Below are 14,104 nucleotides of genomic sequence, written 5' to 3' on the forward strand. Positions count from 1 at the left end.
TCTGATTCTTCTTTTGTTTTTAATTGCGTTAGGCAAACACAAAAAAAAAAAAAAAAAAAAAAAAAAAATACAACCCTTTATCTAAATTTGCCTAAACATATTTCATATAACCCCGTGCTCGGTCTGTTGTCTTATTCAAGAGGAGATAATAAAAAAAAAAACAAACAAAAAAAAAACAAAACACAATGCTTAGTCTAGTGATTTATTATAATGCTTTGTGTTAATTATATAAGCGTGATGTGCTTACAATTCAAATATTTGATTGTATGTGGTTGTCTGATAACCCATGCTGGTTAGTGAGTTCACTGTCACAACCCACAGACCTTGGCCAGCTGCATAATCACAACAAATATCTATTTTTTTTTATTTTTTTCTTCATGCAATTACGGTTTCAAGTCTGCAAATCAAAGGATCAAGATCAGGAAAGCAGGAAAACAGTACCATGCCCAAACAGACAGAGTAATTTGGATATAGATCGTAATCTCAATCTTATTTGAATAGCTGAAAATAAAGAAGCAAAATCTTCAACTGAGTCCTCAGACTGGATCCAATCAAATGAACCAGATCAGTGGTTAATTAACATTTTCGTTGTGAGTAAGCAGCTTTTGCCTAACAAGCATATAGCTCCATCATCTGGCCAAAAAGTCAAATTTCAATTGGTATCTGAAAACAACAACATGCATTTATGTCCAATCGGTTTACTTAAATGAATGTAATTTTCTACAATTGATGAACTCTGGATACATGTTTCATGCAGACACAGATCCTCTACACTTCTCTGGCTTTGATTTTTGTTCTCTGCAGAAACTGAATCTCAAGTTCAGAAAAACAACAGATGGCACTGGTAAGAAGGTAAAAAACTGTTGCTGTGCAATGATAAATCAGCATTACCATAAAACCTGAACAAACAACTTTTCAGAAAGAAGTGATGTGAAAACTTTAAGCATGTTACAATTTTCATCCTTCGTCTTGTCCGGCGCTAACACAAACAGTTCTGTATATATCTTGCACTGTTTTAACCTGCTCACTTTCTGGACTCTTTTTGGAATTTTAACCTTCAGGATTTAAACCTTTTGGTTCATGGCGCATATCTCACTGGAATAGTTGACACACTAAATAGAACTGGATCATAATTCATGTTACACCCATGTTAACCTGCTGCAACATGACAAAATGGCTGCTGTGACAATGGCCCATATCCAACAGTTGATTTTCTGCTGAATATTTCCATATTAAAAATAAATAAATAAAAAAAATGGCAAGAAAACACTTGCATGTCTAAATTTCTATTTTCTTTCTTGATGCATTTTCCCCCTACATTTGGTAAACCATTGAAAATGTTGATGTTGCTTGGTTATTATTCTGTATCCGTGTTGTGCATTTGTATTAAATTGTATGAATGTTATTATACAACATGTTTCGTAAATATCTGGATGTGCCACTGCCTTCTGACACAGACGAAAGTCAACGGCTTTACACAAGCACAATCTTGTTTAAAGATTGTGACAGAAAAGGGCGTAAAGAAACAAGTTGACATCAGTTTGCTACTGTTTCCTACTGGATGCGGGCAGTGATTTTCCTAAAAAATAAAAGCACATTCGTGTGATACGGTTACAAATAAACTTTTATTTTTCATTAACAGCGCGTTGACTTGAATTGCTTGTATTTTAAATCGTTATTATTCAACATTAATTGATTTATAAAATATAATATGCTGGTTCATTTGGGACCTGTTTACTAAATAGTTATTTTATTTTTTAAGTTGAAACAGGAAGCAGTTGGTGGTCTCGTGTTTCTTTTAGTGTAGCTTCGCAGCGGAGTAGTAGCTGTTATTGTGTGCTGCCAGCGACTTGATTTGGAGACGAGTAGCGACACACATCGTCCCTATCATGGAGTCACAGGTACGGCCAGACTCAGACTCATGCTACTTATGCGTTTGCTTTTGTACTACCTGAGCATAATATAAAACACATTTCAGATGGTTTCGACTAGTTTTTTGATTACTATTTATTTTGGCAATAACTGAATTAACGTCAGTTTACCAGTCAAGCTAACAGAGGGTAGGTTGTTTTCTCTCAGCTGATACAGGAAGTTCCTAGTCGGACAGATTGAATCCGACGAACAAACTGCCTTGTCAACTTGGTTGCTTTGTTTTGTAGCTCAACTATTGCTCGGTGCCTTTGCACGGGCTAATAATGTCCATCTGCTGACGTCTGTTTGTGGTGCCAAACCGTGTAAACTGCCCTAACTTTGCATAGGCGGCTAGCTTCCAAGCTAGGAAATGAATAGGTCGTTGTTCGTCATAAGACAGTTACTGTCACTTACACGTAATGTGAGTTGCTCTGCTGCGTGTTGTCAGGTGATGACCAACCCGGATGAAATCGCCAAACTCTACAGAGAACTCAGTCTGTTCCCGTCTTTGAGCCGAGCAGACGTGGGACCCGTGATCACCTCCCAGTATGGAGGCAAATACAGCAACGTCTACACAGGTAATGAGTGCCATGTTGAGATGTCCATTGTTATGCCTGATCGTGCGTACTGAGGTCATTTTTCCTCTATTTCCTTCTGCAGAATGGAGTCAGCGAGATTTGGAGAGGAATGAAAACGTCAAGTTTTGCAGGCAGTACATTGTATTCCACGATGACAAGTCGGTGGTGTACTCTGGGGCCTCGGGAAACTGCACCGAAATCAAGGGAGAGTATGTTGACAAGTTTGCCTCCACTTATCTTTTAAGATATTCTCATCAGAGCAAACTGAACATTGTCTCATTGACTGTTTCTCTTCTCAGGATGCTAAGTAAGGATTCTCCTTCTGGTGAAATGAAGGCTGTAGTCAGGGAATGCACAATCAAAGGAGAGGACAAGCAGTTTCTGGAGGTGTGTGTGTGTGTGTGTGTCTGTCTCTCAAGCTCAGCATTTAGTTTCTCATGAACCTTTTTTTTCTCTGTCTGCTCCACTTCACTGTTACATTGCCTGTTTGTGGCATATATCTCTGCCTCTGCCATGCAAGTAAAAAAAAAAATGTGATGCGCATTCTTAAAGATCTTTTAAAGATTTCTCTCTTCTTCTCGTGACCCATTAGATCTGGAGTAAGAACATCAAGATGAAAAGCATCAATCTAACAGCCTTAAAAAAGCACGGCAAAGTCTATGAAGATGGTGAGTCATTTGCCTATAAAACCTTCTAAAGTTCAATTCATTTTAACCTGTGCTTTGTATTAATCATGCTGTGTTTTTCATCCTTAGAACAATTTGGCAGCTTGGTTTGGTCTCACTCTGAGACCCACCTCCTGTATGTGGCAGAGAGGAAGAGACCTAAGGCAGAATCGTTCTTCCAGGTCTGTCTGTAAAACTGGTCTTGTGGTTAACAACACATAACCCAACAGACAAGTTGCCCTGCTCTCTATGGATTTAGTCTTTTAAGCATCAACATATTGTCATTATAAGGGTAGAAATGTGCTCTTTCAGCGCACATATGACACATCGATTGCCCTCTTTCACAGTGTTGCTAAAAGTTGCAGCTTTTCTGTAGTTCCCATTCTGGATTTTATTATATGTAAAACTGAGTTTAAAGTGTATGCTCTATCATGTAAAATCCACTTGTTGAACTAATGGCTTCAGGACATTTACACCTCAAACATACTCAACCACCCAGATCAAATATAGAAAACTTGTTTCATGCCATTAAACTGAAAGTTATTGCTCAATTGTACAAACACGTGTTTGAAGCGGTTGAATGAACCTCAGGTATATTCCACTGCCTTTCAAAAGCAAAATACCTTGACAGCACTGATTGTAATGTGGCCATGGGGGCAGTGACAGGTGTTGTCTTCCCTGTCTGTGATTTTACCATCTGTTCAGTAGGGCTGAAAGTGATAAAAAGGGAATGGTCAATGTGTAATAACTTATTTTATGGCTCACTTTATCTTTGTAGACTGAGTCACCAGAGTTGTCTTCTATTGGAGATGAGGAGGAGGCCATGAGAGTCGAGAAAAAGGAGCCCGTGAAAGTGAATGCCGTTAAAATTCCTAAAATGCACAACATTTCCACTATTCAAATGTTTGGTTGAACTCCTTAATCTTTAGACCAAGCTGCAGCATGTTTCCTTTTTGCTCTCCAGGGGGAGCAGTTTGTCTTCTACGAGGATTGGGGAGAGGCTTTGGTTAGTAAGAGCTGCCCGGTGCTTTGTGTTTTGGACATCGAGGGAGACAATGTCTCTGTGCTGGAAGGACTGCCTGATGATATTTCACCTGGACAGGTTGGTACAACAGGTTGTGCAGTTTTTCTAATCACCGTGCTCTCATAGTGTGCCCATACTCATTTAGGTTTTTCCATTTCTTTCGGTCATTTCACTCTATTTCTGTCCCCGCAGGCATTTTGGGCTCCAGGTGACACAGGGGTGGTTTTTGTGGGATGGTGGCACGAGCCTTTTAGGCTTGGCCTCAAGTACTGCCCCAACAGGAGGTATTTACAATTCATAATGACCAGAGAAATACCACAATGTGCAGGTGAACAGTCTGGAAAGTCCTCAAAGGCTGATTCTGCAATTCATTTTTGTATGTTGTCTTTCAGGTCATCATTGTTCTATGTGGATCTCACCGGTGGGAAATGTGGTAAGTGAAACTTTTCCTTTCAGCCTTTACAGTCTACTTTGTGTACTCAGTCAAGATAAGTTAAAGTATATCTGTAGTATAACTACAAAACCTCAATTCCCGAGTTGACACATTTTATGTTTGACATCTCGTCACTGTCAAATGATGTTCATGTGTATTGGTGTCTTGCGTCCTCCAGAGCAGCTCTCATCAGGCACCAGTGCTGTGAGCTCCCCCAGGCTGAGCCCGGACCAGTGCCGAATCGTCTACCTGGAATGCTCCGTCTATGGTCCACACATGCAGTGCAGCAGGCTCTGCATGGTGAGACACAACTGAGCCTCTTTAGAACAGAAAGCATGTTCAGTTCCCTTCTTTACGACATGTGCTCTCCCGTTTATTTGTAGTACGACTGGTATACTAAGAAGACCTCGGTGGTGGTGGATGTGGTGCAGCGACCTGGAGAGGGTAAGAGGTTGGAGGTCACACAAGTGCACTTCTTTTTTTTCTTTTTCTTTTTTAAACTTTACATGATACTCTGTACGTATGTGGGCATTCATAAAAGGTTGTATTGGTGTGGTCTTTCAGATGGCTTTACCGGTATCTACAGTTCTCAGTTGTCTCCTCAATGCTGGTCAGCTGATAGTGAACGTATTATCATTGCTTGTCCCCAGCGCAGCCGCAAGGTACAGTCAGCCACTGGGTGACGGATTATTGTCATGGGAAATATCTATTAGATTCAAAATATTGCAGTAATTCTTTATAAAACAAGCTCTTCTGTGTTCTCATAGGAGCTTTTGATGGTGAACATAAGCACGGGGAGCATCACCTCTTTGACTGCAAGTGAGTCGCTATATACGTTTTGATTTCATCACTGATGATTGGTGTTGGCAGTTTCTGATAACTATTATTTCTACCTTTGTGTAACTATGTTCTTTGCACGTATGCAGAGTCTGATGTTGGAAACTGGTGCCTGCTGGACATAGAGAGGGATCTGATGGTTGTCAGCTGCTCCTCTCCCAACTCTCCTCCAAGTCTGGTAAGCGTTCTCTTAATAAAACCCATTTATATTTTCATATATGGTAAACGTTTCGCATAAATTTACTCTATTTTTGGGTGGGTTTTGTGTTACTTCAGTAATCAAAGCCAAAATTGTATGTGATTAAGCTACTACTGTGTTGTCTCTCGTGTCCAGAGGGTTGGTTTCCTCCCACCCAAGGATTCCCAGGAGGAAGTTGTGTGGGTTACTTTGGAAGAGTCTCAGTCGTTGCCTGATATCGATTGGCAGATCGTGACTTTCACCCCTCCCCCAGAGCAAGACAACAGTCAATACCGTAAGGAGAAAAAAAGTATTATTTAGTAGTGGTATCTCAACAGGTGTGATATTTATTCGCTGTTTTACCTTTTAATCTCTTGTGTGCACTGTTCTTTGCACTGTGCGCGACTGCAAATCCCCCCACTGTGGGATAAATACAGGATTATCTTATCTTGGAAATAAATGGAAATAATAATTCTTTATGTACTGCAGTTTATGTACTACCGTCTAGTGGAGGGCCGCCTCATCCAGCATGTTTCTGACCCGAAATTATGATTTTTTCAAAGATGTAGTGTATCATATTGGATTAGTTTATGCTTAACTTGAGTTAAGGACATGCATATATGATATTTTGGGTTTATAGCTCCCTGACTTCCTAAATAATATATATAACCCAAATTTAATAAACTATGAGTGTACACATTTGTCGTTAAAGGGAGTTTTTGCAAAAAATCGTAATACATGACATCTAATAAATAAGTAATTATGCAGACTGTTCTCTTGACAGTAGTTAAGGAGGTCATAGGAGAATGTGACTGCTTTGTTTCAAGTTGGAGAGATTAACTCTCTCTTTGAGTTTCTTTGACTGCCTAGGGGACGCATAAAAAGCATCACCGCTGATCTTAGTGAGTCTAACACGTTTGACTGTTTTTCAGCGGGCCTCGATTTTGAAGCTTTGCTGATCAAACCAAAGGAGGTTAAGGATGAAGTGAAGCTGCCTCTTGTTGTCATTCCTCATGGTTGGTTCCTCCGATTGTGGTTTTCTTCTCTTTTGCAAAGTAGTTAGAAAGTGTTCTCTTGAGCAGTCTCAGCTCTGTCCCAACAACGTAGTATAAATTATTTGTGTACTGTACCATAAGCTTATATTTGAGAGTATTAAACCTGTGCTGTAAATACATGTCGGATTAATGTTTCTGGTGATTCTGTTCAGTCAAGAGCTGCTGATAAGATTGGCATTGCAGACAGTGGTTGCTATGACAATAGTATCCTCAGAGGCAAAATGTTTAATCATATTCTGGAAACCAAGAATGGTCTTTCATAACACAGCTCAGAGTCCTGCTAGTCAAGTTATGGTTGTATATTCAAAGATTTTACCTGTAAATCACTTTCTGACATTTGCGCCTCAGAGGACCAAGACACTTTTTATGCAAACTGTCAAATCTGTATGACACCGAACTTGTTCTTTCATTAGGCGGTCCTCACTCAGTGATTGTAGCCGACTGGCTCCTCTCCTCCTCTGTGCTGTGCAGGATGGGCTTTGCTATATTACTGGGTAAGCTTGTATGCGAATGTGAATTGCTGCTTAACGTAACACCTGCTGTGAGAACAATCGTTCATTGACAGCATCGTGTACGCTGTGCAAAAGATCGAGGCTCCCTTCCTGTAGAGTGCTGAGCGTCAAACGTTCAGTCTTATTTTTATGAATCGCATGGTCATACTTGCTGTTTATGTACAGTTCCATCAATCCTGTGCAACTTGGAAGCGTGTATAAATAGTGATTTTCTTATGATCAATAGTTTGACTTATTTGTCAGTATTTTGGGGAATAAATAACAGAAATAGTCTCATATGTTAGCCTTTGAGGTCACACAAAGTATGACGGATTTGCCTTTTTTGATCACACTGAAGAGCATCACATTTTTATATGTATATCTTTACAAGAATACGTAATACAGAATGTGCCTTCGACGTCCTTATTAGTGTAAATATTACTAAAGTTTTCACTATGTTTTCAGTGAACTATCGTGGCTCTCTTGGGTACGGCCAGGACAGTATCCTGTCATTACCGGGCAACATTGGCACCCAGGATGTCAAAGATGTTCAAGTAAGTACAAAAAATAGATAAGCTAAAATATAAACAATTGCTTTTAAAAAACTATTACAGCTTTAAAATATCTCTTACCTGTGGTGGTTAAAAAGCACTTCCAATGTGCTGATCTATTTATTTATATTCTGGAGTTAATTGGTTTCTATATTTAGTTGATGTTGGTTGCCATAGTTTTGGTTTTAATAATGGCTCATACCACTCTGACACACTCACACTGTCTTGAAATGTGCCTTATACTTTGCATGTTTCTCTTCCCGTCAGTTTGCTGTTGAGAGCGTTCTGAAAAGTGGCGGATTTGACATGCAGAAAGTGGCAGTTGCAGGGGGCTCCCATGGGGGTTTCCTGGCATGTCATCTGATTGGCCAGTACCCAGGTTTCTACAAGGCCTGTGTTGCCCGAAACCCTGTCATCAACTTGGCCTCTATGATTGGCAGCACGGACATCCCAGACTGGTAGGTCTCCGCGTGCCCATTTTCTCACTCTCGTCGTGATTTGTTGAGTGATTTAATGGTGTTTCTCGAAAACCCCTCATTGGACCGTGAAAAAGACTGAGTGGTTTTCCGTGAACTGCGTCCCGCTGGCAATGTACCGTGTCTTTAAATGGTGCCTGTGGAACACCAAGATTGTTTAAAACAGGCCAAATGCAGTTTGATTTAATAAAGCATTAAAAACGAGTGAACAAACTTGTGACAAAGCCATGCTGGCAACAAACATACACTGTTGTGACAGTGTAACAGAAAGCAATTTGTGGTCTAAGTACTGACATCAGATGAACGGTTGTCGAGAAAAGTACAGAAAAAGACAAAGAACAGACACGGATACAGATATTTCGCATGTATGCTTGTTAGAAAATCTCACACATGGTGGTGTCTCCAAAGAAGCTATTTCCAAGTGTTGGGTAATAGAAAGATGGTAGAGGAACAAAATGCATGAGTGATATTATAACAAGCCCCTTTTCTCCAGGTGCATGGTTGAGGCTGGTTACGACTACAGCACAGCCTGTCTGCCTGACCCAACTGTATGGGAACAGATGTTGAACAAGTCCCCCATCAAACATGTCACAGAGGTATGATTTTGTACATATTTTTCATACGTGTGTGGCTTTATTGGTGCTATTAAACAATATAGTAATGTAAAGTGATCTCTCATCCAGGTACAGACACCAGTGCTGCTTACCTTAGGGGAAGATGACAAGCGTGTACCTAACAAACAAGGAATTGAATATTACAGAGCTTTAAAAGCAAAGCAGATCCCAGTTCGGTAAGCAGCATGTCATATACAGTGTGCGTGCGTGCATGCGTGCGTGTGTGTGTATATATATATATATATATACACACAAAACTGTATAATATATAAAAACAAAACTGTGGTATTTTTCACCGTGCTTTATTCAGTAATGCTCTAATGTGTGTTGCCAAGGTTGCTGTGGTACCCAGGAAACAACCACTCTCTCTCCAAAGTGGACGCTGAATCAGATGGCTTTATGAACATCGCTCTGTGGATAATTCAGCACTTGAGTCAATGATAAACTTCAACTAGACACGGGGGTAGTGCGCTAACACGGCCGATGCTGCCTGGAAAAGAAGACACTATTCTATGTAATACTGCGTTCCTGTTTTATGGACAGCGTGCAGTCCAGTCCAAAACCAAAGCATCGAAAGTGCTCTGAATATGAAACACTCTTTGTGTTTGTGGGTTTGAATCCGTACGCATGGTGATTCCCACAAGCACGTCCAGCAACTGGATGAGAACATAGTAATTTTAACACAGCACTTGATGAAAAACAGCTTTGATTTCAACTGAAAAACATTTTACTGATATTGTTGTTATTTTTTAATTTTTTAATCTTTACATGCATAAAAGTAAAGGGCTTCATAGTGTGATTGGTTTGAGATTATATTATCAAAGGAAATCAGCCTTTTTTTCTGTTTAGGTTTACTCTTTGATTGTTTTTGTAAACTAACGCTCTTTGATGTCATCAGCACTAAATAAAGTTACTGTGAAAATACTAACGGTGTGAGATGAAACTTTGTGTAGATGGCCATGTGATCGGGCTCCTGAAAACCTGGGGAGAGGAACATAATTTCCTTTTTCTTTTTTCCACATTTTCTGTGAACTGTCAAAGCAGAAAATAACGATGAAAATTTGGGTCGGCATACAATGTACTATTTTGTATCCTGAATGACTTGAGGTAATGGCGGCATCTGACGTCCCCGGTGAATTTGACTTTCATGTCACATGCTTTGCATCAGGCCTCTGTATATGCAACCACATACTCTCACTTCTGCATAAAAAGAACCTCGTTTTGTCGCTGCACAAATGTATGGACATTTTTAACCAGTACTCTGCACCTGGATTAGAGACAGCTTCTTCTGCCCTCTGAATTTTAAGATGCATTTTCTGCACGCCTTGGTAAGTAATACTGTATTCTGCTATAAGAAAAGTATGTATTTCCCTATGCGAATGTCAAAAAAAGCAGTTATTACTTTAAAAGAGCGGAAATGGCTGATTGGATCGGCATTAAAAGGTCAGAAGTGATTGCATTAGTAGTTTGAAACTGCTTTAGATGTAGCACGTATATTATTGAATGTACTGTATAAGACTTGATGTTACGCAAACTTATTACTCTGCTTAAATTATATTATTTTAAATTTTTAATTATATTTTCTGACACATGAATCAACAGCTGAATTGTATTTGGTTCTCCTTTTTTCCAGGTTCTGGTAAAAAATATCCTCATCCTTCATCAGTATGTTTCATTAGTAAGAGCCATAAACGTTGGCTTTCTCCCATGTGACGCTGACGCGAATGCCACCACAGTTGACTGCTGTGAAAGATCACTCAGGCATGTCCCCTTTTTCAGGTCTACCTCTGTAATGTCGGTCAATCTAAGTCGGACTAAGATACTGAAAGTGGGGCAGCATGCATTCGCGGGAGTCCCAAATCTCCACACTCTAAAAATAATGGGCAATTGTCTACCAGGTCAAGAGAGAGACCGCTCGTGCAAAATGGTGATCCACCCTTATGCTTTCAAGTATTTACTGAAACTTGAAGTTCTGTATCTGTCAGGAAACGGCCTCACCTACATACCACGGCTCCCTGAAAGCCTGAAGGCTCTGGATTTACAGAATAATCACCTCTTCAATATCATCCACCCTTTAAATACTCCATATCTTGAAGACCTCTTCCTCTCAAGGAACTGCTATTACGTGAACCCTTGCAACCAGTCCTTTTTCATCAGTGAGCGGGTTTTCAGACAACTTCCGAGGCTAAAAAACCTCACACTGGGCTATAATAATTTAACGGCCATCCCTAAAGGACTGCCCACCTCGCTGGAGAGTCTGGATTTAAGGGAAAATACAATCACAGAGGTCTTAGAAGGAGCATTCGCCAAACTGACAGCCCTCAGGTATTTGAATTTGGAGTGGAACTGCCAGCGCTGCGACCATGCTGCCATGCCCTGCTTTCCGTGCCCACAAAATCTCCCGTTACGCCTGCACCCAAAGTCACTGTATGCTGAGAACAGCTCTATCGTCTACCTGAGTTTGAGGGGGAACTCTCTGAAAACATTTCCAGTAGGACTATTCAAACCATTAAAGCATTTAAAAAGACTGGACCTCTCTGACAACTTCCTGGCATACGCAATACGGAACGGCACCTTCTTTGGAGAGATTAAGGGTCTCACCTGGATCAGCCTCATCTACAACTATGAACCACAGAGGACATTTCCGGAACTGATCCTCTCCCCTCATATCAGCAAAATATCTGGTCTACAATATCTTCTCCTGAGTGGTAACTTTTTCCGCAGGCTGTCAAAACAAAGCCTCGAAGTTCTGTCGAAGCTTCGAAAACTAACGAAACTAGAATTGAGAATGAACTTCATGAATGCTATTAACCTGAGCTCTTTGAAATGGTTACCATCTGTAACTGATATTAATCTTTCCCAAAACATGCTTAATTTCCTGCCACTCTGTCCGAGTTCACCGCCCGAGAATGTAGCTCAGGGCAGCTGTCGAAACCAAAACTCTTGCGTGAATAATGTCCTTGATCAACGGTCTGTTCTAGTAGATCGAGAGGTTACATCTGGAAGTGACATCTGGGACTCCAACCAATCAAATGTAATTGAAATGTTGGAGTACGATACGTGTCAAATTCTGCCACTATGGCACTTTAAAAGTCATTATTGCACAAATAAGCTGTCGTTTGACCTGTCTCAAAATGATATGCTGTCTCTTACAAAAAAAGTGTTTTGGGGTATGGAAGACACAGTCTGTTTAGACCTCTCCTTCAATTATATGAACCAGGCATTGAAGGGTGGGGTTTTTGATACAATGCAAAACTTAGTTTTCCTTAATTTGTCGTACAACAGGCTTGATCTTTATTATAATGATGCTTTCAATGAACTTAAATCCACTCTGAAGGTATTGGATGTCAGTAACAATGACTTCCATTTCAAAATGAAGGGCATGGGGCATCGTTTTGAGTTCATCCATAATCTCACCAGCTTGGAAGTCCTAAGTTTGGCAAACAACGGCATCGGGATGCGAATAGATCGAAGGCTGATCAGTGGATCTTTGAAATACCTCTACTTCTCTGGAAATCACCTGGACATCATGTGGTCTGACAACAATCGCTACACCAGTTTCTTCCAAAACCTCACAAAGCTCGCCTATCTGGACATCTCTGACAATGGTCTGAAGTCTGTCTCATCAGAGGTGCTGTGCAACCTTCCAAAAAGTATTAAGGCCATCAAAATCAGCAGCAATTTGCTGAACTATTTTCCGTGGCAAAACGTCTCCGCACTCAGCAATTTGTGTCACCTGGACCTCAGCCAAAACTACTTCTTTTATTTGCCACGTAAAACAGTAGAATTTGGAGACAACTTCTCCTTCCTGGACCTCAGTCACAATCGCCTTAGTTTTGTTCCTGAGAAGTTCTTCAGTAAGGCAAAGTCCTTGCGATATCTGTATCTAAATCACAATCAGATCAAACAGCTGAACCACCAGCATCTCCCCGCCCCCTTTACAAATGGCAGCACCCTTCAGAAACTCACTCTGCATGCCAACCCCTTTAAATGTGACTGCGATACCTCCTGGTTTGCTGACTACTTGCGTACTACTTTAGTTGAGGTTCCTTACCTGACCACACATGTACACTGTGAATACCCAGAGTCTCAGCAGGGCCACAGTATTCTCTTCGTGGACCAGCGTTCCTGCCAAGATATATATGGTAGCTTAGCCTTCCTGGTCTGCACCTTCTTGACCATGATATTTACTGTTCTTCCTCTACTGAAGCATCTCTATGGATGGGATATGTGGTATTGCCTGCAAGTGCTCTGGGCAGGACAAAAAGGTTATTCACAGCTGGCTGGTATTGATTCACCTCATCACTACGATGCTTTTGTGGTGTTTGACACCGAGAACCAAGCAGTGAGGGATTGGGTTTACAATGAGTTAATTAGAGAACTAGAGAACTCAGACCACAGGAAATTTTCTCTCTGCTTGGAAGAAAGGGACTGGATTCCTGGACTGTCATGTATTGATAATCTACATAATGCTGTCCACAACAGCGTGAAGACGGTGTTTGTGCTCTCCAAGGGTGCTAACGGAAATGAGACGGTGAATGGCGTGATCCGCCAGGCTTTCTTCATGGTTCAGCAGAGACTACTAGATGAGAAGGTAAGTAACATCATCATATATTCATTTCTTGGATGTCAGTCTTACTCTCTATGATATGTTTTCATGTCTTGACAAACCCAAATTATTTCTAATTCCATCTACAAAAAAACAAACCAAAACAAAAGGTGGATGCTGCCGTGCTGGTTCTGTTGGACGAAATGTTTCCCAAACTGAAGTACCTCCAGCTGAGGAAGCGGTTGTGCAGAAAGTCTGTGTTGTCCTGGCCGAAAAACCCACGCGCTCAGCCCCTTTTCTGGAATCGAATGAGAACGGCACTGTCATCAGATAACCTGAAGCTCTATGACGACAACATGAGCGAAAGCTTCATATGAGCTCTTTTAACAGAGAAACAAATCTCTGGTGTAGAACGTATTCCTTCCTCTCATTCTGTATCATGACTCATGTTTGTTGGATGTTTCTATTGTGAAATTTTAACTAGAAGTCATCCAAGTAGGTATTTTACTTTTAGAATGTGTTACTTTATTTGACTTTATTTTCTTTAATAGGTTTTATTAATGTAATTGTAATTCTGCTCTCTAGAACTACCTGTTGAGGATTCTTTACATATCTTCTGTCATTATCTTTTAAATTTTTTCCCTTGTCTTAACAGACCTTACACTGGGAGATATTTAGCTGTTTTGGTTTGCAAAGCTATACACTGACATTGTAATATACAAATAAACTTGGCAAAATGTAA

At 40.5% G+C, this 14,104-nt stretch overlaps 2 protein-coding genes across 3 annotated transcripts; both read left to right on the forward strand.

The window, feature by feature from the left end:
• The first annotated feature begins 1,791 nt into the window (after window positions 1-1,791).
• On the forward strand, window positions 1,792-9,737 carry apeh (acylaminoacyl-peptide hydrolase). Of its 2 annotated transcripts, XM_047608657.1 has the most exons (23): window positions 1,792-1,901; window positions 2,360-2,489; window positions 2,572-2,698; window positions 2,789-2,876; window positions 3,082-3,157; window positions 3,245-3,336; window positions 3,933-4,007; window positions 4,119-4,256; window positions 4,371-4,462; window positions 4,571-4,611; window positions 4,790-4,911; window positions 4,995-5,055; window positions 5,176-5,273; window positions 5,379-5,430; window positions 5,538-5,626; window positions 5,783-5,921; window positions 6,559-6,642; window positions 7,095-7,175; window positions 7,638-7,726; window positions 7,991-8,181; window positions 8,693-8,795; window positions 8,883-8,989; window positions 9,149-9,737. In XM_047608657.1, the coding sequence occupies exons 1-23, from the start codon at window positions 1,890-1,892 to the stop codon at window positions 9,252-9,254; spliced, it is 2,193 nt and encodes a 730-aa protein (XP_047464613.1). In that variant the 5' UTR covers window positions 1,792-1,889; the 3' UTR covers window positions 9,255-9,737. The 2 variants fall into 2 exon arrangements, with proteins under 2 accessions (XP_047464613.1, XP_047464603.1); XM_047608647.1 differs by lacking the exon at window positions 1,792-1,901 and having other exon boundaries at window positions 2,139-2,489.
• A 383-nt stretch (window positions 9,738-10,120) lies between these two features.
• Window positions 10,121-14,104, forward strand: LOC125018774 (toll-like receptor 7). The gene is given in 5 exon segments (XM_047603080.1): window positions 10,121-10,141; window positions 10,447-11,818; window positions 12,099-12,125; window positions 12,128-13,407; window positions 13,533-14,104. Coding segments are annotated over 5 exon segments (2,907 nt in total). The 3' UTR covers window positions 13,740-14,104.

The sequence above is a fragment of the Mugil cephalus genome, chromosome 1 (assembly GCF_022458985.1).
Source record: "Mugil cephalus isolate CIBA_MC_2020 chromosome 1, CIBA_Mcephalus_1.1, whole genome shotgun sequence".
NCBI lineage: Eukaryota > Metazoa > Chordata > Actinopteri > Mugiliformes > Mugilidae > Mugil > Mugil cephalus.